This window comes from Corvus hawaiiensis, chromosome 2 (genome assembly GCF_020740725.1).
Source record: "Corvus hawaiiensis isolate bCorHaw1 chromosome 2, bCorHaw1.pri.cur, whole genome shotgun sequence".
Taxonomy (NCBI): domain Eukaryota; kingdom Metazoa; phylum Chordata; class Aves; order Passeriformes; family Corvidae; genus Corvus; species Corvus hawaiiensis.
The window spans coordinates 19,289,463-19,317,250 of record NC_063214.1 but is presented as its reverse complement, the minus strand read 5'-3'; the positions used below and the strand labels follow the sequence as shown (position 1 = coordinate 19,317,250).

General features: G+C 44.9%; 1 protein-coding gene across 6 annotated transcripts; it reads left to right on the top strand.

Moving 5' to 3' along the window:
- On the top strand, positions 1 to 27,788 carry WNT11 (Wnt family member 11). Of its 6 annotated transcripts, none has more exons than XM_048295078.1 (8): positions 3 to 644; positions 3,912 to 4,030; positions 13,130 to 13,365; positions 13,934 to 14,047; positions 14,132 to 14,211; positions 15,672 to 15,964; positions 24,308 to 24,352; positions 26,371 to 27,788. In XM_048295078.1, the coding sequence occupies exons 1-8, from the start codon at positions 438 to 440 to the stop codon at positions 26,543 to 26,545; spliced, it is 1,269 nt and encodes a 422-aa protein (XP_048151035.1). In that variant the 5' UTR covers positions 3 to 437; the 3' UTR covers positions 26,546 to 27,788. The 6 variants fall into 6 exon arrangements, with proteins under 6 accessions (XP_048151036.1, XP_048151035.1, XP_048151033.1 ...); XM_048295081.1 differs by adding an exon at positions 3,146 to 3,254 and having other exon boundaries at positions 557 to 644; positions 3,813 to 4,030; positions 13,934 to 14,211; XM_048295079.1 differs by having other exon boundaries at positions 1 to 644; positions 13,934 to 14,211; positions 24,308 to 24,383; positions 26,371 to 26,456.

The following is a 27,788-nucleotide window of genomic DNA, read 5'->3' as shown; positions in this document are numbered from 1 at the left end:
GCTCTATCTCTGCTTCTGACCTGAAAGCAAAAACCAGACCTCAGCATCTTCTCTTTCCACCGATTACGGACAGATCAGAGAAGAGGCTGTGGAACTTGCAGGCGACAGCAGGAAGTGGTGAGGTACGACTGTGCTGAGGGACTGCCGGGTTCCTTACCCTCGCAGAAGAACCAAATCTAACTGACAGCCCCGAGCGCGACAAATATCCTTGTCCCTTTCCCGGGCAGCGGTCGCTCAGCTCCGAGAGCGGAGCATCCTCGGGAAAGCTCACGTTCCGGCGAAAACACCAACTCGCTGTTTTTGTTGCTAATGATTGCTAATCATTAACCGCTCATTAGAATAACACTCTTGAGTCTCGCCGAGTCCCCGCCATCCCCGGGGGCCTCGGCCGGGGCCCCCCCGCTCCCCCGTCCCCGCTCCCGAGGGGCTGTGCCGGGATGGAGCGCGGGGAGGGAGCCGCGCGGAGCCGCGCGGAGCCCTGGCCCTGCCCGCGGGGGCATCCGCGGGGCGCGGAGCCTTTTGTTATGCTAATCCGAGCTGACATCACTCCGCATATCAAAGCCGACGGGGCCGCATATAAGGCGGCTCCGGGGGCCGTCCCGTCAGAGCGGACCCGGTCCCCGCGCAGCCTGGCCCGGGTGGAGGTAAGCGGGGACCGCAGGGGGGTGCGAGCCACTGCCGGGACGGGTGGGAAGGGGACAGTGTCTCGGCGGAGCTCCTCGAAACGCCGAAGGTGCGGGGCTGGCCAAGAACAGGGGTTTGCGAGGCGTGGAGAGAATTCCAAGGAGAGGGGATGAATTCCGAGGGGATGCATGGGAGGAGGAAGACGTCGGGGGGTTCCAGGGAGAGAGGATTCTTAGAGGCTGCAAAGCAGACCTAGGAGATGCCAGGGAGAGGGGCGGCTTGGAGACTGCAAAGGAGAATGGAGACCTGGACGATGCAAGGGAGAGCGGAGACCCGGAGGATTGCAAGGAGGAGGGAAACCCGGGAGGATGCATGGGGCAGGGAGAACCGGGGGAATGCAAGAGAGAGGAGGCTTGGAGACTGCAAGGGAGAGGGAATACCCGAGGGAATGCAAGGAAGGAGGAGACTCGGAGGCTGAATTAAGAGACCTGAGACCCGGCGAGGGGAAGTACGAGTGCAAGAGAGAGGGGAGGACCCAGGGGAGAAGGAGACCCAGAGGGTGGAGAGACCCGTGCCCGATGAGCTGCAGGGGAGAGGAGAGACCCAAGAGTTGGAAGGGAGCCTGGAGACCCAGGGGCTGAAGGCAGAGGGGGGCCTTGGAGCTGCAAATGTGAAGGGCAATGCAAGGGGCTGCAGCGGAGAGAGGAGTCCGGGAGGCTGCAGGGTAGTGGGGACACCCAGGGGCTGCAGGGGAGAAGGGAGATGCAGAAGACAACAAGAGGCAGGTGACACCCGGCAGCTGGAATCAGCTCCACCACCCTCTATTCCTTTTCTCTGCTCCCAGTCCTCACTGCAGGTCACTTAGGGATGTGCTACCCCTAAATCAGGCTGCTGTGCTCCTGGAGAGAGCTGCAGGCTGGCAGCAGAGTCAAGTGGATGTCTTTGTTTCTTGGGTGGGAAAACTGGAAAAATGTGAGCTGTATACTCACACGTTTATATACAGTTAAAATTGCCTATTCCCATCTCTGAGTTCAGAGTCTTGGAGGTGTCTGATGGGAGTGTATTCTGTGTGCCAGGGTGGGGCTGGCTGCAAACAGCCTTGAGATGAAGAAAAAAGAGAGCTTTGAGTTAAAAACAGCTCCTGTTTTTAGGAGTCCACAGGCCACTTGCTGTTGGTTTGATCACTGACCCAGAGCTCACAGAGCTGTAAACATCACATCTGCCTGAAAGTGTGTCCCTCCCCTCCCCGTACAAATTGCTCTTGCAAATGTAACCACTGCTAGACTGAGTGGAAAAAGGCATTATTACCTCTCCCAATAAAAGGGGTGCAATTGCAGGCAAAGATTGCAGTTCTTTGGGTAGGTATGGGGGAATTAGATAATTTCTCTTCCTCTACAGGGGCTGAAAAAACCCCTAACTGTGACTTTTTCAAGGCAGGGAGGGGGGAAGTAGAGAATGGTGTTGGCTGGTCAGGTTTAGTGAGAGGGTTTTAGACCATCTAAAACATTTTACACCTGACTCTTGTGTTGTCCAGCAGTTCATGGGAGTGAGATAAGGGGTCTGAAATACCTAAATAGACACTGAAAGGCATGGGCAGGATTAAGGGTTGAAGGTTTCCAGTGTACTTGTGGAGTGGTGGGAAGAAAAGGGCTCCCAAAGATTAAAAGACACAGAAATACTCTGAAACAAGAAGTATGTATGCCTGGATGCTTGTGGGAGCACTGCCTTCAAGGGATGCATCAAACCCAAATCCAGGTGGGCATTAAAGAAAAACAATCCATGGCAATGAAATCCTGCCTCCCTTGTAGGCAGTCAGTTTTGTCTCAGACTTCAAGGGAGCCAGGAACTCGCCCCTAGAGGTTATTAAAATCCTTTGTAAAGCAGCACTCCTCTAGTAACCCTTTACACCAGGCACTGGGGTTGGGATAGCCAAAAAGCAGCCTGAATAGAAAAATACGCTGCAGATGGCAGAGAAAACACTCAGAAATATTCATTCCCCCCAACCCAGTTGCTCCTCAAATGGGGATATTGAGGCAGAAAGCTGCAGCTGGACAAATCCAGAGCTGGGGATCTGGTAGGATACCCTTTTTCCAGGGTAAGTGGTTTCCCAAAGTGAAGCCGACTGCTCCAGCCATTTTCAAACCCCTTTGAGGGTGTGATGTGGGGAGATGCACAGTTACAGTTTGGGTATGCCAGTGTGCTGTGCGATGGGCTGTGGGATTCCAGAGATGCAATGTGGTGGGCAGGTTTTTCCGTTTATTTTGTTGTTGTCTTTCTCATGGGATGGGAAACCACTGCTAAGACCACAAAAAGCAGCCTGGAGAAGTGTCTGAAGTGAATAACTGACGGGAAACCCATTTACTGCTATTATTACCGCTGCTAAAATAAGCAAGCCATGCCCTGGAGACAGTATTTAAGTCCTGCACCTGGTTTGTTTATTTGTTTGGCCTGAAGAAGGAAAAAACCAACAAAAAGAAAAGGAGTGTGGGGGAATCCTTGAGACCTTTTTTGTCTCCTCCAGGCTGCTCGCTGGAGACAAAAAATGGGATTTTATGTTTACAAAGTTGCAGTCTTTTCGGTGAGCTCCAGGTGCCAAGGCCTTGGAAGAAGTGAGAGGCAGACTTAATGAGGTGAGAAGAAAAGCAAAAGGTAAAGAGCGAAACACATTTACTGTAACAGATCAGAGAGAAACATCTGCAGGGCAAGGGCATCTACATTAAGTAGGGAAATGTGGTTTTTATAATTTGTCTTCTCTGCAGAAAAAGAGAGAGGAAAAATAAATCTGGGGAGAGGAAAGGGAGAGATGAATAGCTGAAGATTTGGGCTAGTCTAAAGATCTATCTTTTTTTTTTCTTCTTCCTGAGCAGTTACACAAATTTTTGGGAGAAGGGGAGAAAAAAACCCCACTAAAGTGAAACAGCAAATAAAGTCTTGCCACATGCAGGGTTAAATGGAAACACACAATCAGACCATAACTGTGTAATTCAACCCATACGGTTTGTCTGCCTGTTGACTCAAAAGGTTGTATCAAGGCTTGGCAAGGGAGGGGACTCAGAAGGGATAATCCAAACCTTTTTGTGATTCATAAACCACTCCTTTGCAATTTGGATAATAGATTTCTCTCTCACAGTGACTCGCTAAACTTCAGAGTTAACCATAGCTCGGGCTCTTTCTCTCTCTCCTTTCAGGTTGTTCATTTCCAAGAACGAGCAACACCCAACTGAAGGAAAATACATTGCACAAAATATTAGAAAAACTCATTTTTAATTTTTTTTTCTTTGGAGAAGGTGATTTCCTTTGGCAAGCAGGAGAAAGTGGAGAAAATGAAGCCAAGTCTGCAATTTTTCTTAGCTGGTTTTCTATTGTTGATTCTGCAGACAGGGCTTTGCTATGGGATAAAATGGATGTAAGTACCTGGCTCTATCTCTGCATTCTCAATGTTTTTGCTGGTCTTCAATGAATTGCTGGTCTCTTACCCCTTTGTACAACTGCTGTTTGAGGCATGCTGTAAAGCTGTTTGAAGAGCAGCAAGCACTGCAGTTCTCCAGGCATTGATTGATTTCAAGTGTGTGTACTATAAGCTTATGCTAACAATATGTCTCCATCTTCTTACTAAAATATGCATGATTTAGGCTCATTTGGGGTTTTTCCTCCTCATTGATACCAAGGGAAAGGCACACACTTTAATGCTCACCTGAGCCACTTAATGAAGTTTCTAGCATTAGCTCCTGCCATGCTGGGAAACTCTCCCACCAGGACCACTGGTTATGCTGAGTAGGAACTGAGAGCGGCAGGGATGGCAGCTGAGATAATGCTGCCCATCTCCAACCACAGAGGATGCTTGACAGATAACACAGGTTTTTTGTGGACCTTTTAACCTTTGGATTTTGTGAAGGGTGTTAAAAATGAGGCAAGGAGGGGGGAGGAGAATGAAGAAATACCAGGGGTTGTGGTCACATCGGGATTGAGTTTCCTTGGAGGTAAAGTCACTGCAAAGTGAAAACATCACTGTCTCATTTCTTTGCTTAAGCAAGCAATCAGTTAGTTGCTTACTGCAAAATAAATAAACAAGCCACTCCACCACCAATCTGGTTGCATGTCCTTGATGAGTGATCTGTCTTTTCTACTTGGGTTTGGAGCTGGGCACAAAATAAATAAGGGAATATGCGTTTGCCTCAAATGAGCATCTTCTGTAAAAGAAAAGGCACAATAACATACAATGCCAGGAAGACTCTGTAGTGCATTGAGGCAAGGATCTTTGGGCTAGGTGGTGAAACTGGGACAAGAGGTTCCTGTTTTGTTGCTCTGTCTGCCACAGGCTTCATGCTATGTCTAATTCCCACTCTGCTGTTCCAATCATTGTCATTTGAAGCTCTATTCATGCCACCCTTCTTAAAGGCTTAAATTTGGGTTATCTACAAATTAAGGTATCCTGTTGAAGCCAGTACTTTTACTGCCCATCATGCAGTCAGGGAAGAGAGGATCTTCCAGATGGCGATTCATCTTCTCCGAACAGAGACATTCAACAGAAATGTTAAGTTAAAGCCTCTGGTGATGCCATGTACTGCAGGTAGCTGCTAGACACCACACCACTATCTGCCTTTCATATCCATAAAGAGAAGCAGAGTGAATCTCTCCATAGGGTGTTTAAATGCATGTGGTCAGGTGGGAGGAATAATCACCTACTTTAGGGCATCTTTCAAGGTGGCATGCTTGCCTATGGAAGGAAGGCAGGAACTAGATGCTTTTTAAGGTTCCTTCCAATCCAAACCAGTCCATAATCTTTCATTTGCTGTCTCCATACTCTAAGGACCATCTTGGAAGTAGAGGAGAGTAAGGATCTGGTTTGCTCTTCACTGTCTTGGCTTTACACCTTGTAGTAGTCAGCAGAGCTCAATTACATAGACGAGCTGTTCCTTTCTGCCAGCTTCCTCCAGTATTTAGGCTCTCAGCTCTGCTTATATCCCGCACCAGGAAAGGCAGGCATCTCCGTTCTACAGGACATTTAGCAACATGTCCATGGGACTCCTTTGCAACCTTTTTTCCTATGCAGCATAGAAATAAAGCTGTTTTGTGGCACCCTGGTTCAGCAGGGCTTTTAAGTGTAGAACCATGACTGACTGGAGGGACTTGATCATATGCTTGGCATGGGTATCGCTCTTTAGGCAAGGTGCTGTATCATGAGTGAAGGGCTTGGGTTCCTCCAAAGGGCAGGGGTGAGATGAGCTCCAGAGGGAACCTGATAGTATGGTGACAAGCAATAGACATGAAAAAATGCTGGGAGGCAGGGCAAGGTCCCTAATAGCTTTGCTGTCAAAAGCAGCCTTGTGGCCACTAAGTGGTTAAGCTGCAAGGGTTGCTTTCAGGGATGAGTGGGGGGAGAAGCAGTTGGAGGCAAGACACCACAGTTGCTGCTCCTCCCCCTTCCCAGCAGACATATCCCCCCTATCAAAAAGCAAGTGGGGAAGATGAAAGCTGGGATTAAAGTGGCATTTGAAGCATGAACATGAACTGCATCCAGATGCACCACTGAGCTCCCCTTACACCTGCTTAAAACCTGGCAGAGACCTGCGCTCCCTGTCCACAACGCTTTGCAACTGGGATGCTGGCAGCTGGGATTTCACAAGATTATGTTTGGTTTTTCTTTCATTTGCTTTTTCTCTTCATTTCCCCACCCTTATTTTCCTATGGAAACACAGGCTAATTTTCTCCGCTCCCCATCACTCTTTTTCCTTGGGGCTCAGGGACTGTCCTTAGAAATTGCATGGGTAAGTTCTTGGCAAACAGAGTACCAAATACTGAGTAATACCTCAGACCTGCAATCACAGCCCTGGACTCATATTCTGTGTGCTGTACAATTGCAATCTGCTCCTGCCTTCTCTTGCTCATGAGCAGAGAGGGGGGAAAAAGGACGGGATGAAGAAAGAGGAAAGTGCTATATGAAGTTTTCAGTTGTGGACTTTTCTCAGCAGTCTGCCCACTGCATCATTTTTGTAGGCATGGTGCCAAAGGCAAGCTTCAAAGAGGATTTGGGAGGGGAAGGGAGAGATAAGGAGGTGGGTTTCACCAGCCTGGAGTTGAGGGAGCAACTGATATGAAAGGTGATAGGAAATTAAATTTTGGTTTCAGTGCATGATGTAATTTTGTGGGGAGGAGAAGCAGAAAACCACAATTTTCAGCCATTTAAGACTTCTCAGTAACACAAATATGCCCTGTAAATTAGTAAAAGCAGGGAGAAGGTAAAAAAATGAGTTACTTATTTTATTTTACTTGGCTTATTTTTATGAGTTCTGTGGTCCAGATCCCCAGCTGCTGGAGATTGGTTCTGGGCACCACCAAACATCCAGCACAGTGTGTGGACAGTCAGCATCTCGTATACATGCTCTTGGTCTTGTATACATTTCTCTTGCTGGAGAAATTTCCTATCTTGGGTTCTTTCATCCGAGCTCCAGAGAGCTACTCAGGTGTAAAGCCAGAGTATGGCTCCAGAGTATGGCTCCAGATCTTTGCTGGATCAGGATTGTTATGGAGAGGCAGCCTTTCTCATGAATGTATATGAGACCCTGCATCTTATTTTTGCAAACACTTTCCCATCCTTAGAGCAAGGCAGGTATGTGGAGAGGTTAACTCATTTTGTGGTGTTGTGTCACAGTGGCTGGGAAGGTGAGGCAGCAATTGGTTTCCATGACATATCTTAGGGCCAATGCATCTAGCAATTCTATCACCTTCCCCATCTGCTTTTGCAATCCGTTTAGCTTTCCTGGGAGAGTTTGGGTTTGACCAAGCAGGTGCTGCAGCAACTTGTTTGGGTAGAACTGAAAAATAGATGAGCACTAGAGGGAGCTGCAGGCAGATGTGCATGCCCCAGAGGTCTGCAGATGTTGGGATGTTCAAGCACAGAGTAGCTTCTGAGGCACTTCTGCCTCCACAGGGGTTGGCATCTCCTCAGTCCTTCTGTATTGAGTGTCCCCATCAATGCAAGAGTGGTTGTAAATAAGCCAAATGCAGCAAGTGATTTGGGGTTTTTTTGCATGGCTTGCAGAATATGCCCAGGACAAGTGAGTGCTGGCATTAGGAATACCATCATTTTTTAAGTGGAGCTTGGTCACTTTGGGAAGTCTCTGACTGTTCCTATTGTGGTGACCCAATCATGTCTTGCGTGCTCTGGAGCCATCCCCAGCTGAGTCCCATTCCCAGCTGTTGCTGCACAATTCCTGTGGTTAAATCGTAGCTCTTCAGAAGCAAAAGGTAGCTTAGTCACACCTTTTGGTGAACACAGGATGTCCCCCAGCCCACCAACCTTGAGCAGCCCTTCTGCAGCCAGAAAAAAGCAGGGGAGAAAATGGAAAGATTTTGTGCTTCCTGGCAGCTCCTCCTTCTCTCCTTCAATCAGTAGTGGGAAGGAGCTGGGATATGGAGACTGTGAGGAGACTGTCTGCCTGGCAAGGGACTGCTAGATGATCTGCTGTGAAAGGACTGCAGGATGGGGATGGCAGGAGGGGAGTAGTCTGGAGGTGAGGAAAGGGGGGTGCCATGTCTTTGAAGTTTGCTCTTTGCTCCATAGGCAGCTCAGGAAAAGTTGACAAAGCTCTGTGGCCTTCCTTGGCGCTCGGTGAGCCAACTCACTGCTGGCATTGACTACAGTCAGACTTGGGCTTGAAGTCAACAGCCTTGTGCCCACTACTGCCAGCACTGAATTTGGCACCATATCTGAAAGCAGCTCTTATTTTAAGCTTTTCAGGGTTGGTTTCCCCACACATACACTTCTCTCCCTCTTCCTCCTCTTTCTTTCTTTTTTTTTTTTTTTTCAACCACATAAATCCTACTTCTCTGTTTGAAAAGGCTTTGCAGAACCAGGGGAAGCATTTACCAGGGGATGTGGTGTCTTTCCCAGGACTTGTGGTCCCCAGACTGGGACTGATGCAGGGCAGGGTGGCAAGGCCATAGGCTGCTTCTGACTACCAGGAGCTTAGACAAGGGTATTGTAACACCCCTGCAAGCCTTTTCCAGATTAAAACCTGAGGAAATGAGGGTCCTGCAGATTAAAAACCTGCAATGAGATAAAATACAAAAAGAACCCTCAATCTCTGCCTCTCTTTATTAATGTTTACCACACACTTCACTCTCCACAGCCATGTAATTTTGTCTAAATCTTTTTGTTTTACCCAAATCCCTGCAAGATTAAACCATTTAGGAATAGGCATTAAAAAGAGTGCCTTTTCAGAAAGCAAAGCTGACAATTTGGAGCAGATGTTCACAGTTTCACCAGCAGTCCCTTTGTGAGACCTTCTGAGATCGTGTCACACAAGGGAAGGTGGGGAGATGCCTCCAGAGAGAAGATTCTTCCACCCTTCAAATGTGTTTTAAAGGACACCAATGTTTTGCTTCTCAATTCAAGGAATTTTTCTCCTTTGGCTTGACCAGGAGCAGTGTCCTACTCACAGAGTACCTTGTAAACCAAATAATGTATGACTTTCATTGACATCTGCTGAGATCTGAAGGTGCTTCTTCCTAAGCTGCAGCTCCTAGGAAAAGTCCTTTCATGGAGCCCAGACATGCAGGAATGGGCCCATACCTCTCAAAGGACCTAACACTGCAGAGCATTAATGTTTTCAAATGAATCTATTAACTGCCTGAGATAATTAAAAGAGTAAACGAATGTCATGATCATCTATGCATATTTCCATTATGTTTATGGTTTTCTGTCAGTATCCATAATTTCAATTGAAAGACCTGCTGTGTTATATAGAGAGCAGGAGATGTTTGGTTTAGGCCCTGTTTATTTAAAGGGATAAATCAAATACGTATATTTAAAAAAACCTGAAACAACCACCCCTTAGTTGTCTGGAGAATGAAGGATGGGGCAGGAGAATTAAGAGAGAAGAGCATGATGTTATCAGGAGGAAACAGTGAAAAACAGCATTTCCAGGGTGAAAGCAGGTAAAATCCCCTTTTCAGATGAAGGGTGTGAGTCCACAGAAAGATGTTTGTCAGGGATTTTTTTCCCAAGTTGAGAAAATGAAGGCTATTCTACTAATTATGCCCTTGAGGGCTGGATTTTCAGGATGGTTGTGCCCCTTTGGCTCCAGTTTCCCTCCCAGTGCTGGTGATCAGTGGAGACTGGGTGAAGATAGGACAGAGACCCATCACCAAATCCTACCATGGACCAGACTCTCCTGGGGGTATTTTTCTTTCCACAAATGGACATTGTTTCCCAGTAATGTCTTTGCAGGCAGTGGGTATCCCTCCCCTGATGCTGCCAGAATTTAGGAAGCAGGGAGGGGTGGTGCATTTCCACGAGGAGGGTTTAGAGTGACATGGAGTGGAGAAGATATTCCTGAATATAGGACACAGACTGGGCAAACCTGGGTTGTCAGGGCATGGACTAGATGACCTGTGAAGCCTCTCACATTCCTGATCTGTGATTTATAAATGCACTTTTCAGTCTCAGCAAGTGACTACAGCAACTGAGTTTTCTTTTCCGTCTCCATTACCTTTTACTTTTTCCTCCCCATGCTTGGAGATGTTTCCAATTATAGGTTCTCACAAGCAAAGGTGTGAAGGTCAGGCCTAGCAGATGTTCAGAAAACACCTTCCTGCATCTTGCAGTTTTATTTTTGGTAGGCTTCCTGGAGCTCAGCAGGAAGCTATGAGAAAGTTCTATGAGAAAGTTCTATGAGAAAAAGCCATTGCTGCCATTTACTGAGTTCTCACCAATCAGAAGGTATTTTCCCTCTTCCATGAAGTACATGGCCTTCTTGTTGCATTATAAAACTGCTTCTCTAATGGTGATCACTTCAGGCCATCTGTAATAATACAGTCTCATCGCATCACATCCCCTTTTTTCACACTGAGGATGAGTTTCGGTCTGAATTCTGCTTTCATCCCAACCTGTAGGTGGTTATTTCTGCTGTTCATGACTTGTCTGTAATGGTGAGATAGAAGTACCTCAATGTAGCCTTCTAGGTCCTTTAAAGAGGCTGAAGACTTCTATAAAGGATCAGAAAATGTGGTGCAAGACCTAGGAGATATAAACATCCTTCTGGAGGGCCAGCTAAAACACTCCAAGGCCTCTCAAGTGCCACCCAACACCTCTGATTAGAAAACTGAGCTGGTGCCTCATAGTACAGCCTTTCTCAGAGACTTGGAATGTTCCTCATTTGCCTGCTTTGAAGCTCTGTCACTTCTCCTGCCACACCCTGCCTGCTTCCCTTGCTGCTGGGACATGGTGTGCTGGAGTATTTATCATTTTTACTCTATTACTGATGAGCTGCTTTGGCCTTTTGCCTGATTTGTGTTTCAGCCTATTCCTGAGAGTTGCTGATAGGCTTTCTGAAATAAGTTTTCACAGATGCCTGGTGTCAGGTGCTAGGGGTTGGACATATCTCATTCAGCTCTGTGCTTATACCATTCAGATGTCTGTGTCCCTGCTCGGTGTCTGGGTTTCCTATACAGAGCAGAAAATGACTACTTCTAAGTCATGATGGTATCTTACTGTAGGTCTCAAAAGCACAAAATGCTAACTACTTCCTAGATGTGGCTTTTTGCTTTCCATGGGTTAAAGAAGGACCCTGAAGGACTACTGTGTGGTCCACACTGTAGAGGTTTGCAGTCAGGTGACAGTCATACTATTCAGAGACTCATGTCTCTGCCTTCAAGGATGTGATCTCGCTGAGACACCTGAACACCCAGCATATCACCAAAAAGTTTTGTCTCCACCAGCTCAAGTTCACATCTAAAGCAGGATAAGTTGCCTTCTGGATGGGCCCCTCTCCAAATGGAACATTGCATGAACACCAGTGTGTACAGGACTGAGATGAACCACAGGGCAGAATTTCTGATGTTTAAATCATAGAATCATTTAGGTTGGAAAAGACCTCTATGATCATTGAGTCCAACCAATAACTTAACACTGCCAAGTCCACCACTTTTTCCTTTCCCTTAAAATTCACTGGTGAGATGTGGGAACTTCTGTTTGTAGTATGTTTAACAGACCTTTTAAATACATGTATGATGTATATATTTATGTAGCTAGCAGAGCGGTGGTTTCCCTTCCAATTATCTAGTTTCCAGAAATGCTAAACTCCAGTCACCTGGGAATTTGTCAGTGAAGACCTATTCAGCCCCAGCAAGGATTGTAGCTTTTCCCTGCTGGAAGAGCGGTTGGGGTTTGCAGTTAAGCGCAGCCCCAAGGGAGCTCCTACATACACAGCATCTGGTTCAAGCCAACGTGAGGGAACTGGTAGAACACAGGTATGTTTTCCTGAAAACAGAAGATCAGAGTTAATACCTCCAGTTTTTGTTAGGACTCAATTTTAGCTCTGTTTCCATCTCATTTAACTTCTGAAGGATGTGGATGTTACAGTACTAAAGTGAAATGCACCCCAAAATGTGTTTGCTAATAAGCCAAACTAACCAAGATGGCTTGGGATGAAACTGAAAGCCAACACATTTAACAAGGAGAGAAGGAAATATGTGTTAAAGTTGTGTTGCCAGAATCAGATGCCAGTTATTGATGCAGCCAGCTAGAAGGTTGTTTTATGGGAATGAATAACTTTTATGATTACCCTAAGAAAGCCATAAAGATACTAAGAGAGTTACACACTAGGCTTCTGCTGATCCTTGTGGGTGCTCAGGGAAGAGGAGCACAGCCCTGTAAGATGCATGTCACCATTTGTTCTTTTTTTAACCTGGAAAATTGGCAATTGGACAGTAGAACCACCACTTTGGGATGCTGTTCTTTTCTTCCATGGTAGCATATGTCCTGCTATTCATGGATCCCTTCTCAGATTTGACTGTGGTACTGTCTCTGCACATACTCCCACTGAGCTTTTGCACTATGGTTTTTGGAGACTAGAGAAACAGACTTATCTGTGTGCAACAGTGATGGAATCAGTGGAGGCCCTTGGCATTAACTCTAAGTGAAAGCATATGTTTTGCAAATTTGGGGATTTTTCCCTAGGGCTTGCAGGGGATTTTTTCCATAATTAATTACATGACATTTAGCATAATCCTTTGAGAGTGTGTGAGACAGATGCTGAATGCAAAACACTGATAACACCAACGTTGCTTTTTTTCCCCCCAAATGCCACAGTCTTGGAGAATTCAGATTTCTTTTATCTGGATGATGGGTCATTTTTCACTCTGTTGGGAGGTCTGTGCTCTTCATTCTTCAGCAAAAAATTCTTCCCCATAGAATTTACACATCCAGTTGACTTGACATATGCCCCTGGGGTTTCGTGCAGACTCCCCTCAATAATGGAGAGAATTGCACACTGCTAAAGGGTGTTTCTTCCCACCCACCTTAAATGCCTACTTTGTATGAGATAAATCACTCTACGTAGTTGCTCATCTTTCTCACCAGCTTTTACATCTATTTACAGAAAGCTTTAATTAAGTCAGGTGAACATAGGCAACTGGACTGGGAGTGGAGAAATTAATGTTGATCTGAAGATTAAATTTTTAATGTGTTTTAATGCTTTTTTGCATGTGCTTGTCTCCTCAGAGGTCTGTCCAAGACTCCTTTGGCTTTGACCCTGAATCAAACTCAGCACTGCAAGCAGCTTGAAGGCCTGGTGGTTTCTCAGGTGCAGCTGTGCCGCAGCAACCTGGAGCTAATGCAGACCATTATTCAGGCAGCACGGGAAGTGATAAAGACCTGCCGTAAAACTTTTTCAGATATGCGGTGGAACTGCTCTTCAATTGAGCTGGCTCCTAACTACCTGCTGGACTTAGAGAGAGGTAAACAGCACTGCTGGCTCAGTTGGGACTGGAGTCAGTAGAGTCAGCCTCTGTGTGTGTGTGTGTGTGTGTGTGTGCTGGAGATAAGAAGTGTCTTGCTCCTGGGAGGCCACGGAGGGACTACAAAGCCTACTTGTCCTGTTCTTTGAGACCCTATTCATCATTATGGTGCCAGTCATGCCCAGACTTGGATTCAAGACCTGGTCTACCACAGCTCTTACAAAGCAGACCACCATTCTGGTCTGTTCATCCCACTGGGAGTCATGGGATGAGCACAGGAGCAAAAGGAGGCAGGAGAGTTCAGGGAAGGGCTTATCCACATGCTCCAAGAGTAGATCACACCACAATGAACAAGATCCCTGAATTCATGTGACTCCTTGCCCTTCTGGGATGTTGCCTTATGTTGAAGAGTTCACTTAGGAGATGTGCTCCAAACTAGTGGTGCCATGGGACATCTCAGCTGCAGTGGGTTGGTGTGTTGGCAGCTCTGTGAGAGACTGTGTGAGTCTCTTTTTGGGGAGCATTTATCTGGCCCAGGAGGCTGAGCTGGAGTTCTTGTCTCTTTCAGGCACAAGGGAGTCAGCATTTGTGTATGCCCTCTCTGCTGCTGCCATCAGCCACACCATTGCCAGAGCCTGCACTACCGGGGACCTCCCTGGCTGCTCCTGTGGTCCCATCCCAGGTGAGACACCTGGACCTGGGTATCGATGGGGAGGATGTGCAGACAACCTCAACTATGGTCTTATCATGGGGTCCAAATTTTCAGATGCTCCCATGAAGATGAAAAAATCAGGATCACAAGCCAATAAACTGATGCATCTGCACAACAGTGAAGTAGGGAGACAGGTAACAAATCCACAAGGGTTATTGTACTTGTACGATCATCTACAGTGTTGGTCACTTGGTGAGGTTCAGTGTCTCTATCAGCTAGCGAAAGGAGTATGTTTCTCCTGGACTGCTCTGAACTCCTTTGGCCGGCTGAAAATGGTGGCTGTATAACTCACCCTGTGACTCAGGAAGTCCCAAATGCTATTATCAGCCCTGTTTGACCATGGATGGGATGTCTCATTGCCACCTGTTGCACAGCCAAGGTTGGCTCTGGCTTGCTTACCCCAGGAGGTGTGGTAGGGATGGGTCCCATCGTGCTCTGCCAAGGGCGTTGCGCACGCGAAGTGCTGCTTAAATGTGGAGGATTATCATCTGCATCCAGCAGCAGTTGCCTCCAGCCATCCCTGCAGCCAGGAGGGAGGATTTTTTTCCTTTTTAAACTGCTATGCTAGTGATTATTCTCATATCTGGCACAAGTTGCTTTTAACAGCTTGCATCCAGTGGAGGGATAATGCTTACCATGTGCAGTGCCTGATGTGCAAATCCCTATAGCAGGCCTCCATGCAGCTGGAGAAATGGATGGGGGGGCTATAAAACTGACCCCTGTACCCATCTCTCTGGGGCTCCAGTAGTTCCATAGACTGCTCGTACTGCACAGTTTGGTCCTTCCAGGGCTGCCTGTGCACACAAAACTTGGAGCATGCTGAGCTCATTGGTAGCTTGCTGTGTAACTACAGGCTGAATCCACCTTTGCAGAGCACAACCATGCTGAACTTTCCCTCCCTGGCTCTTTTTTTTTTTCTACTCTTCCCACACTATTCAATTTGTTTGTTTGTTCGGGGTTTGGGATTTTTTAAAATTTTATTTTATATTTGTAATGTCTTGAGTTTTTGTTTCAATTGCAAAGGGCAAGTTTTTGTTTGGGACATTGTGTTGCCATGGCTGGTGCATTCAGCCCTTCCTGGCAGCATCCTGCCATGTCCCACCAAAATGAGAATTTCAGTGCAGAATCAAAGTAAAAGACTATTTTGGCCCCATGACCAGCAGAAAGGCGGGGTGGGAGGGCCCTGAATTCAACAAAGCCATGACATGTCTCTTACCAAAGCCCAAAGCTGCTGGAGGTTGAAATTGATGTTAATTATCAATTTATGGAATGCTTTGGTATTCATCTCCTTAGTAATTTAGAGGGTGGAAATGCAGCCCAATATAGATATCTGATCAAAATTCAAAATACTCTCCTGTCTTCTGGCTGTAAGGGAGCCATTGTGAAAGTAGTCCTGGACTGATAATGATCACCAAAGAGCTGTAGGATTTCATTCCCTTTGCGAAGCAGATACTCTAGACTGCCTGGGCAGAAATGAGAACAGCAGTACTTTTCTATAGCAGTCCCTGCTAAGGAAGTGCCTTCACTAGCAAGCTTGTGGGATGTTTGGAGGTAAGAGAAGGGCATTTCCTAACTCCTGCATTCCTTTTTGCAGGTCTTGAAAGCCTCTCTTGAAATGAAATGTAAGTGCCATGGAGTTTCTGGGTCATGCTCTATCAAGACCTGTTGGAAAGGCCTTCAAGAACTGCAAGACATTGCATTGGATCTCAAAAACAAATACTTATCTGCCACCAAGGTCGTTCATCGGCCCATGGGCACACGCAAATACCTTGTGCCAAAGGATATTGATATCAGGCCAGTTAAAGAGACAGAGCTGATTTACCTGCAGAGCTCACCTGATTTCTGCATGAAGAACGAAAAAGTGGGGTCACACGGGACCCAGGACAGGTGAGGACTCTCTGCAGTGGGTGCTCACTGGACTCTGACCCCAAAGAGGAAAGGGCAAGAGGGAAACATGTATGAATAATGGGCAACTGGGGATGTGGCATATACATGCAGGTAAAGCACATCTCTAACATACAATATGGTTTACCAATGCCTAACCCTGTTAATGGTGGCTGTGGCCAAGACAGGGCTGCTGACACATTTTCCATTACACAGTCAGGCACAAGATACATTTCAGAATTCCCCAGGCAGCTCACCTCCATGGGAACTTGTAAGGATCAAGCAACTGCTTTATGCTGTGTTGAGTGTCAGTCATTTCTTGCAGTCACTGCTGATTAGAAGAGTTGTTACTCTAAGGCTCCTCTAAGGAGGCAAATATTAACCCAGTTAGAACCAGTGTTCCTAGATTGCCTTAAAAAACCCCACAAAAATTACAAAGATGATATTTAATTTTTTTCTTCTACTGTATATTAAAGGTCCAGGTATGTTTGTATTGTTTATGACCCTGCAGAGGAATTTATTGTATTAATATTAGGGATTTAAGATCCTTATGGTCAAGCCCAGCCTCCACTGGGCAGCATACTGTCCCCTTTCACAGGCAGCAGACATGCCTTTCTCTTCCCGCCATCTGTTTAATTTCCTCCAAGACAAACTAACTCAACATTTCAACAATCTGGGTATCTCTAGGTGGGCAGACCCACCTGATCTCTCTAGTGCAGACTCATCAACAGCCAAAAAATTGTGTGTTTCCAGAATTTTCCTAATTTCTGTTAGGTGGCTGCAATGGCTGGATTTCAATCTCTCTCTGGGGTTACTATCTTGTTGGCTTACCTTTCTTTAGATAGTTACCATAATGCTTCTTTGCTCTTTCTGTTATGTCATGGTGGAGGCTCAGAAAAGTGGCAAGGAGTATGTGCCTGGCCTTTTTTGGGATGCCTTCCTTTTAATGTAGTGGACATAGTGGTATTTGGACCATTATGGTTCAATGGAGAGAAGATTTTGCTGAAATGAAATGACCCAAATGCAGAAAAGAGAAACAATATATGCGTGTGGGGATGTGGCAACTGGGGACATGGGTTAGTGGTGGGCTTGGCAGTGCTGTGGACTTGATTTTAGCAGGCTTTTCCAGCCTAAATTATTCTGTGATTCTGCATCAGCATTTAACTGGTAGAGCTGATCCGTAGATAAGACAGCTGAGTGAGACAAGTCTGTTCTTTTTGTCCCCTGATGTTTTATGACAGTTAATGTCCTGTATCCTCTGACATCAGTGGCTGGACTGCTCTACAACAGCACTTATCTGACAGGTCTGTGGTGGGAACACCAGGCTGATCTTCATCGCCAGTCCAGCAGTGGAGCAGTAATTATCAAGTGAAGATGTTTATAAGTCACTGAGAATAGCAGGGGAAAAGCTTGTATGGAAACTGGTTTCTGAAGGAAAATGTCATCTGAGTGGAAGTGAGGTTTTTGTGGATTTGTATGGATTTTGACATATTTGTGCTTTGAAAAAGACCTCTTTTTTGTGCCTTTCTGATTTGCAAGGAAAAAATTGGTGAAGATTATTTGGAAATTAGTTTTATAGTAATTACATTAAATGAACAGGTTGTGTTAAAAGAAAGCTGAATTCATTACAGATTTGCCAAGTAAAACATTTTCCATGAGCTGAAATCCTTTCAAGGGATAGGGAGGTCCCTTAGATTAGATTAGATGACTTCTTCATCTAATCTTATTTTACAGCAGATTTCAACTTTTTATCCCATCTAGGGATGAAAAATATGTCAAGGTCCTGAAGTATTTTTTTCCTTATGAGAAAAGTAAAATGTGTATTGCAGGCGTCTGTTTGGACGACAGCTGTGATTGTTAATCTGCCAGCCAAGGGTCCACAGTAAGTGAGATTGAGTGAGGATTTAGAAGACCAAGATACTACGGCAGGAGGGGATGACTTTCAAAAGGAACTTGTCAAGAAATACTCCTCATTCTCAGATGTGCAAGATGGTAATGGCCATGGGAGGGGAGGAGGTTGAGATAGTCCCACGCTGAGCTGCAGGCGTCACTCAGGCCAAGTGTTAAGGTTGTGTGTCATTGGGCTTGTTTTCATTACAATCCATTTTCAGCCTCTTGAGAAGATGCCTGGTGTCTCAAAATTGGCATGTGTAATACAAGCCATAGCAACTCCTTTCCTGAGCTAAATTAGTAGAGGAAATAAGTGTAAAATACACACAGTGTGTTTGAAGATTGGTCCATGCTTCCTGGGGGGAGCAGGGAAAGGGAGGTGATCTTCCCTAGTCTCCTCCTCCCATGGATGCCTTTTTCTCTTTGCAATTTTTCTCTCATGAAAAGGCTGCCTAAATGCATTTTAAATGTTCTAGCTCTGTTCCAGCCTGCCGCAGGGCTGCAGAGATAATGCCTAATGACAGGGATAAGGTAGAAGGAGCACAAAAGGGATGCTGTTAGAGAGAGGGCATGGCAAAATGTGATTCATGCTTACTCCAGAAAGACGTAAAAATGCTCACATGGGAATAGCTCAAACATGTTTTTATTTTATGAGTCAAGTCCTGGAGGCATTTGAACATTTTATCTTTATGCACATCAAAATTTTCTGGAGATAGATTCTGCTGTTTCCTAGTAGTCTGTTTTTAAGGCCTGTCATGGCAATGGAGTCAAAAAGGGGTTTTTTTGTTGTGGTCCCTCATTTGATCTACTTTCTTTTCAACCACCTTCCCATTTCCTTTCTGGTCTTTTTCTGGGTGCAGAGGTCAGTCCATGCCTGGACTGTTACAGTGCAGTCCCCTATGTTCACAGCCCAGGAGACTTCGATCTGGGAGTCTTCAGTGTTTTCCAGCCCTGCTTTCTGCCTCCAAAGGGATTCAGAGGGAGAAATATGCCATTAACAAGTCCTTTTCCTGTTCCTTGATTAAAATATTCATATTGATGCATTTTTGTGACAAAAAATGAGCAGTTTTGCAGCATATCCAGGAAAAGTCCTTTTCTTCCTCCTTCACCCCAAGTTCTGGTTCTTGCTCATAGCATGCTGGAAACAGAACAGACGCTGATGGTTAAGTTGCAACACCTTGGATGTATTGGATTTCACTGTATGCTGTAGGAAACAATCCTGCACTGCCAGGTGGGTGGAAGGGATAATCTAATTGGTGATCCCTCTAATGTGAGGGATCATATTATGTAGACTTATTGTGTGTTTTTCAGGCAGGAAAGGGAATTGAATTACCTTGTAGATGAACCATATGAAAGTCCACTCAGAAAATGTGCCCTCAGTTACTCAAAAGCCTTTTGGCATTCTTTCCTAAAAGGATTTCAAAGCCTTCTTCAGAACAAGCCTGAAACATTTTCTAAGACACTTCAGATCTCTTTAGCTTGTAGAAATTTAGAAATGGTTTAGAAATCTGCATGCCTCCAAGTGCTCAGGGTGTATCCAGATTTCAAAGTCAGGGAACTAAACTCAAACCTGAGGTTTGAGGCGTCTTTGAAGTGCTCAAAGGCTGATTAAGCAGCTGATTTTTGCAAGCAGTATCCAAGTCTTCTGCAAACAAGACTTACTGCCACACTGACTGCAGCCAAACTCTGTGTGCTTATATACCACCATCACATTTTCATAACCAATTAAAAATGGTCTGGAGAAAAGTCTAAAGAAGCTGATCTGTGAAGCTCAAGTAAAACTTTCAATAAAAGAAATCAACCACTGGGAAAAAATGTAGATGTTCCCTTCTCAGAGATCTCTTGGACAAAAGCATTTTTTCATCTTTTAACAAAGTAGTTAAGTTGCTCCAGCTTTGAGTAAATGAAAAATAATAGCAGATTATAAAATTTAGAACTCTTTTGTGAGAAAATAAGCAAAAATATGAATTTTCTTTATAAGTAGGGTGCAATGTATCATGTTTCAAAGGCTGTTTAAGATTCCTTAATGAATCCAATGAAAGGGAAATTCTGCAATGCATGCAAAAGCATCCAGCCCCTGAAGCCTTGCAGAGATAACAGAGCTGTTTATTACTGATCTTTCCCAGAGCAGTTTTGGAAGCAAGCCGAATGTGGGAAGGAGCTCTCTTAGGCTGCAGAAATCAGGCTGCAACAAAAAATGTGCTGCAGCTTAGCTGGGTTGATCAGCCACCACTCCTCAGCTGACTCACTGTGGCAAGAAATGTGGCCACTCTCTGGTGATGGCTCCTTGCTCACATATCCTTTCTTTACTGCAATATAAAACATTAGTCACAAATGTCTTAGGTGGGTATGCTTTCTTGGATATGAACATACATGAAGTTGGCTGAGCATGCATCTACTGCTCAGTTTTCAGTATTCAGTGGCAGCCCTTGATACCGCTTCTTTCCTGCTACCCCAAAAATATGCTTTGCATTGTGTGATAGTGTGGGGGTTGTCCAGCCTGTGGAAGAGAAGGCTCTGGGGAGACCTTAAAGCCCCTTCCAGTGCCTAAAGGGGCTCCAATAGAGCTGGAGAGGAGCTTCAGACAAAAACACTTGGAAGTGACAGGACAAGGGGGAATGGCTTCCCACTGCCAGAGAACAGGGTTAGATGCGATACTGGGAAGAAATTCTTCCCTGTGAGGGTGTTCACTGGAACAGATTGTTTAGGGAAGTTGTGGCTGCCCCATCCCTGGAAGTGTTCCAGGCCATATTGGATGGGCCTTGGAACAATGAGTGGAAAGTGTCCCTACTCATGGCATGGGAGCTGGAACAGGCTGATCTTGGACTACATTGTCCCCCTGTACTGAGCACTGGTGAGGCTGCACCTCGAGTACTATGTTAGTGTTGTTCCCCTTACTCCAAGGCAGACATTGAGGTGCTGGAGTGTGTCCAGAGAAGGGCTCTTTGAGGGGTCTAGAGTAAGTCCTGTGACTGAGAGTACTGGCATTGTTGAGTCTGGAGAAGAGGAGGCTCAGGGGAGACCTTATCACACTCTACAACTCCCTGAAAGGAGATCATAGTCAGGCCATGGTCGGTCTCTTCTCCAAGGAAACCAGCAATAGGATAAAAAGAAATGGCTTCAAGTTGAAGTGAGGGAGGTTCAGGTTCAAGTTTAGAAAAATTTTCTTCAGTGATAGATTGGTAAAGCATTGAAACAGGCTGCCCAGGGAAGTCACCAGCCCTGGAAGTGTTTAAAAAATGAGTGAACATGGCATTTTGTAATATGTTTAAGTGGACTTGGTGGTATTGAGTCCAGGGTTGGACGTGATGATCTTGGAGGTTTTTTCTGACCTTGATGATTCTATTCTGTGTTATCATCTTCAAGGTTCCCTTCCAACCCAAATCACTCTGTGATTCTTTGATTACGTAGGCAATGAAATTTCTTAGCAGAAGCACTCATATGTCGCTGGAGAAGAGTAGTAGTTATGGGTAGACAACAGCATTTGATGTTTGGTTTTTTTACAGCTTCTTTTAGATTCTCTTAGCGAGGGCACAGGATAAGACGAGCTTTGAGTAAGTTATAATGTGTTCAATGATAGCTGTTTTTGGAACAGTTATCGGATGAGCTACCCTTTTTTTGATGAGATTCGACAAACTCTGATTAAGAAATAGCAAATAATGCTTTTGTGAGTGTCCCAGAGGAACTGGAGGAAACATGCTCTACCTAAAAATGTCCTTGTACATAGCAGGGGGGCAGGTGAACTAGATGGCTTTTAAAGATCCCTTCCAACCCAAACTATTATATAATTTTATGAAAGTCAGAAAAACATTAGCTTTCTGTTTCTGCTGCCTTATTTAGGCATTATTCCTACTTTCCCAGGCAACATGCTTGCAGATGGTGCCCATTTCAGTAGTTGGGCCAGCTGTGCTTTTTTTTCATTAGTTTAATTAATGTGTGGGGAAGATTGAATTCTTCCTACTTTGAGAGACATGAATTTGATCATAAAGTTTCTTGAACAGGTTTGTGAATAATAAATTTATTTGTGAAAAGAATAATTTCACACAGTAAAACGGCTATGGATAATGAATCTAGCTCTCTTAAACATTTTTAGTCCCTCTGCAACCAAATGGCATTGGAGTTAGAGAAAATTGGGTCTGGGAATGATTTGCACAGACCTTGATCTTTTCAGGAGCAAGATTGAACTGAGACTGCCTAGGCTGTTACTGAAGACGTTTCTCTACTCTGCTCCTAAAAGCTGTTTCCCTAAACAACCTGTTCCAGGGTTTTACTATCCTCAGTGTTAGGCTTTTCTTAATCAAAATTTAACTAAACATAATCTAAAATAAAACTAATAATTTCTTGTCCTCTTTCCTTGGCATATAAAAAACATTTTTTCTCTCTCCTTGTAGCAATTATCTTTTATAGAGGGGAAGACACCTTCTTACATACTTCTCTAAATCAGTTCCTTCATTGTTTTCTACCTTCTGAACTGCTCCTCTGGCTCCCCTGGGAACATTCCAACATTTAGCTGCATCTTTCTCAAAGTGTGTTGCTTACTTTGCACTTTAATCCACTGTTACAAAATGTCTTCAACTCCTTCTTCCCTAGCATTATCCCCAAATTTTGAAGCTCACTCTCAACTCCTCATTAATGAAAATACAGGCTGGTTCCAGGATCTCCCTTGACATCTCCTCACTGACATATGCTATTGATAACTCTTTCTCATACAGTTGTTTAGTGTCAGTCTCCAGTCATTCCTTGTGCATGAGAACGCAATTTAAAAGTAGGTAAGATTTTGCCCTCAAAATCTTATATGAAGCTGTGACCTTGATGTATTTTTAGAAATGTCCATTGTGTTACATATCTCCTGAGGGATTTATTTTTCTTTTTCTTTCTTTTATATACTGCTGCATTACTTGATATTACTGGAGCAAGGGGTACCAAAGAAATAAAGAGGAATTTGATTTAAAAGAGAATAAAACATTACACAGCAGTACTGTGTTCTGGGATTTGGGACTGCTGAAGTTCATGAAGGCAGATGGTTTCCCTGTGGTCAGAAAGGGCTGAGAGAATTACACAGCCAACGGGATGAGATGTCAAGGAAGGAACATCTCTCTATCATCCCTAATGCAACAGCCCAGGTGCTGGTGGTGTATGAGAAAAAGGACTACAGAAAGTGCTCAGATTTACGTTTTACTCCTTTAACAGCATCTCCCTCATCCACTGGGAGATGCACTGGGCCAGAAAGGCAGTTGCTGTGCCCCAGAATTACTTTTTTTATGTCCTTGTAAAAATGTCGTTATCAATAGGACTGATGGAGTGAGGTTCCAGTGGGTATGTCATCCCTGTTATCATATGTCGTAATCGTGGGTGACAGTACAGAGTTGGCCAGTTTGGATCCCAGGTGCCAGCTGTGCAAACAAAAAAAAAATTAATCCTTCTATCTGCTGTTGGGACAGAGTAAATTGGGACCCACAATGAATTTGTGTGACATTGTTAAGTTGAACTTCATCGATCTTAGAGGTCTTTTCCAACCAAAATAATTCTGTGATCTCCCCATAGCTTTTAAAATTAAAATCCCCACTCTCCTCTGCGGGAAGACTCTTAGAAGTTCTGGAATGTCCTTCAGCACCTCTGCTGAGGAGCCACCCCCATGATGAAGCTGTATGGTGTATTGCAGTGCTTCTGCAAATGAGGGCTGGAAAGGGGAGATTTTGGACAGGCATATTGAATGGGATTTGTCCAGCCAGCAGTGTTGACCTTCTCCCTTCTTAAAGAAGAAAAAAGCACTGAGACAATGTGAAAGCCTGTTCTTGAGCCAGAACTTTGGCTGGGATTACTGCCGAAGCATAATTTCTCAACAGTCTTCCAAGTACTTCTAGAGGTTACAGTGTTGTGTTAAGATGCAATCACCTCCCTTCATGTTTTCTCTCTGAGGCTCAAGAGGAGGGCATTTCTCTGAGTTGCTGGAATTATGCTGGACCAGGCCCAAAACAAATGAGATTGAACTTAACCCATCAGTGGGGAGCCTGGTGAGATCACAGCCCTAGGCTCTGAAAGCCAATGTTCAGGGCAGCTTCTGTGGCTAAACTCTGGTCTTTGGACTCCTTTGTCTTCCCCCACTGGCTGAGAAACTACCTGTTTCATCTTGTTTAATGAAAGATGAATATAATTCATATCCAGGCCCATGCTTTAAAACAGAAAACAAAATCTCTGCTTAGTGGCAATGTCAGGAAAGTTTTCTAGAAGCCCATATAGGTTTATGATGGGGTCAAAAGCTTTGTTTTGGCTATTCAACCCATCCATTCTGAATGTCCCCCTTTCCTGATACCAAACTGAGGGAAGCTTGAGGATTTATTTAATTAGATTTTGCTTTTTTCTTGTCTTTGTTTCAGGCTGTGGGGAATGGGGAAGGTATATGGGAAGGCATATCTCCTACTAGATCCACTTTTTTTTTTTTTTGGCAAACCACAGGAGTGGATGGAGGGAAAGAGAGAATCCCAGGTCCCAATACAGCAGGTAGAAGAGTTTTGCTCTCTATTTGAACGGGGTAAATATCACTGTTGTGTGCTCTGTATGTTTGGGGAGTGAATGTCCACAGTGGCGAGCTGGAGTCAGGACCCATATTCCTTTTCTTGGCCATTTTAGTGAGCTCCCAGCATGAAGTGATAAGGATGCACTGCACATCCCTCACCATGCTTCTGCAGACTCCCCATCCTCCTTAGGTGACCCTCCAGGAAACAGCCTTTCCATCCACTAGCAAAGCTGAGTAAGGTTGACAAATGCCCTCCCCTCTTCTAATGTCAACACACCTACATTTGAACCTTTGCCCTGAATACTTAATGCATTTATTAATACATTTATGAGGAGTCATTTGGAGGTTTCTTGTGGAGGGGCCCCAGCTCACAGGGGCATTAACAAGGCCTTCGGTTTAGCGTTAGGCAAACACATTCAGTGTGGCTGCACACTTCAGCTTCAGTAGAGGCTTTCAAAGGCTTGTAAATATTTACACACACTCCCGAATGAGAGTGAGTTGGGGAGGGGCCTTTGAACCTGGAGAGGAATGTGAATCAGAATAACAAACAAGAGGCAGAAAAAATGAAGGAAGAGCAAGAACAAAATATCAACACTTTGCTAATCCCATAACTTCTCCTAAAGCATTACCTCATGAGCAATTCCTATAAATTTCATGGATTTGTTTTCATCTATTAATAGTTGCTTAGTTCAAGGGTCCAATTTATGCTCCTCTCTCCTTTTCCTGCCCCAAAGCAACCTTAGAGTGTTTCTGTCCAAAATAGTCACAAAATAGCCACACAGAATAAGATTTAGGAGAGATGTCAGCAATTACCCCACTCAATAAACCACCTTTCTTACAGTAGTTTCAAAACTCCATCAAGTTCACAGCCCCATGGTGTTGGGTACATACCAAAAAGTTCAACCATCTGACCAAACATGAACACTTCCATCCTGGGTTATCTATCCAGTCTATGGAGAAATGGTGTCTCTATGACATGGTTCATCTCATCCAAAAGTCAATGCCTGTGCACTTTCATGTCCAGTGACCCAGCTTGGAGTATTTTAGGAAATGGGATATATGGTTTTTGAGGACAGCTGTGAAATGGTAATCAATTGATCAATGAAAGAGATTCCTCAGTTCATGAATTGCTTCTGAAAACCTCAAGCCATTCACTGGCAAGCAGACAAAATGAGGGAACCCACACAATAGCTGATTTATCTCACTGAGTCTAGCTTTAATTAAAAGCAGAAGAAAAACAAGCAGTGACAGTCTGTGTGATATTTGGTGACTTGTCATCCTACCCTGTGCTCCTGCCACACTCCCTGTTCCTGGGTCAGGACTCAGGGTGTTTTGGGGCCAGCTGCCCAGGTGCTCATGCCGTGCTGGGAGAAAATCAAAGGGAAAGAAGTGCACAGTCCAGCCCTGTTAGTATTGATTGTGATTTTCCTGATAGGGTCAGTACTGCAAAGTGGCTGTAACAGCCTGCTCCAGGACTTTTCCCAGCCTGGGATCCTTGGCATGGAGTCTGTTCAAATACTATCTGGCTTCAGGGTTCCTCCTTCACCATTTTCAGGTTAGGCAGTGGTGGACAAATACCAGTGTTTGTTCTTTAGGGTGTCATCTTCTTCCAGCTCCTTTCAGACAATTTTGGAGCCTGCCTGGGAACACAGATTGTTTGGAATGATTAGCTCTTTTGGTGGTGGTATCCCAATTGCTTTGCTTGTCTGCTTGTGCAGGAGCAGCCTGGCCCAGCTGACAGGCAGCCTGAATGCTGCCAGGCCTAAACTGAGAGGCAGAACAGGAGATTAATGATATTTTGGGTGTCATAGCAGGTCATGTGAGTACAGCCCGGGGCTTCTCTTGCCACCCTTGCAGGCATAGGGGGCTGTTGGCTGGGTGCTCGCTGTGCTGGATTCACCCAGTGCCTTGCAGAGCTGTCAGGCCCAGCAACAACACAGGACAGTGGTTTGGGAATCCCTGCAGGAATTTGCACTCGCTCACAGCATTTTCCTTCTTCCAGACAATGCAACAAGACTTCCAATGGGAGTGACAGCTGCGACTTGATGTGCTGTGGCAGAGGCTACAACCCCTACATGGACAAAGTGGTGGAGCGTTGCCACTGCAAATACCACTGGTGCTGCTACGTGACCTGTAAAAAGTGTGAGAGGACTGTCGAGAGATATGTGTGCAAATGAAAACCCTCCTCTGCCCACCTGGGAGCTGAGATGGCAGCGGCACCCCAGCACTATTCAGAGAAAACATTTCCTTGACTAGACATCCTTTATCTTGTAAAGACACAGACTTGAAGAGAGATGGTAGGAGGAAAAGCAACAATCACACCGGTAAAAATAAGAATGTAAAAGAACCTCCTGAAAAGCAACAAACCCACAAATACTTCCCCCCACCAATAAAATGCTGTCTGAGAAGACAAAACCTCATTTGGGATGCTATCTTCTTCCAAAATATTTCCTATGGTTGCCAGTGATGTTCAGCCATCAAGGGCCTTAGAATTCTGAGAAATAGATACAGAAACTTTCCCTGGGGGAAAAAAACCAGCATTTGTTTGACAATAACTAAGGCTCACACCTACCTATGCCTTCTAGCACAGGTATTGAGTCTCCATTAGGACCATCCCAGGAGCGAAAATGCTACAACTTTTCAGCAATAACTGCCTTTGTTGCCAAAGACTTAATTTTTAGCAGGGAATCATCCATTCTGAATGATTAAAGTGGAAAGATTTCAGGTTAATCCTCTGAAATGAAGAACTAATTTTAATCTTTCTTCTACACAGGTCTGTGACTTTGAACTTACTGCTGAAGGAAAACATGTCCTTGATTTGTCCAGGCTGGACAAAATTCAGCCATGAAAAAAATCCCCTGGAATCATGGAGGCAGTGAGAGTAGGGTAGGCTGAGAAGGACTTTATGGGGTCCACAAGACAGTAGTGGAGCCATTAGGATAAAATAACAAAGTGAAGTTCAAGTCCAGGGGCAAAGTAAAGAAAAAAAGCAATCTCCTGCTCTCTATCTCTTTGCCCTTTGGGTGTGACACCCTTAGTCACTGACATACTTCCACATTGGCCCAAGTCCTTGGGGAAATATGCCACTGGCTTTTTCCCCCACAAAACCATTGGTCCAACCCCAGGAAGCTGCAGAGAGTGGAGTGGTCCCGGCTGTAGGGAGTGCAGCCATGGAAGTCAGCAGCTACTCCCAGCAGGAAGGAATGGGAACGTGTCAGTCCTTCATGTGGCCCTGCCCTGACACAGCAGAGAACCACTATCTGTGGCTGTACATATTTTCTTTGGTATGCAGATATACAGAAATATTTATATCTTGTGTTTTCATCTACTTTACTTCCTACATAAATATATCCTTATATTATAAACAAGCATTAACAATAATACGAAATAAATGCTGAAGTTACTGGTGCAACAGCAAAA

Excerpts from the sequence above, each read along its gene's own strand:
- WNT11 (XM_048295076.1), top strand. The coding sequence starts at position 438 with ATGGAGCGCGGGGAGGGAGCCGCGCGGAGCCGCGCGGAGCCCTGGCCC. Across the intron at positions 645-3,911 it reads GCAGCCTGGCCCGGGTGGAG|GTGATTTCCTTTGGCAAGCA; the intron begins GTAAGCGGGGAC and ends TCTTTGGAGAAG. Across the intron at positions 14,212-15,671 it reads ACAGTGAAGTAGGGAGACAG|GTCTTGAAAGCCTCTCTTGA; the intron begins GTAACAAATCCA and ends TCCTTTTTGCAG.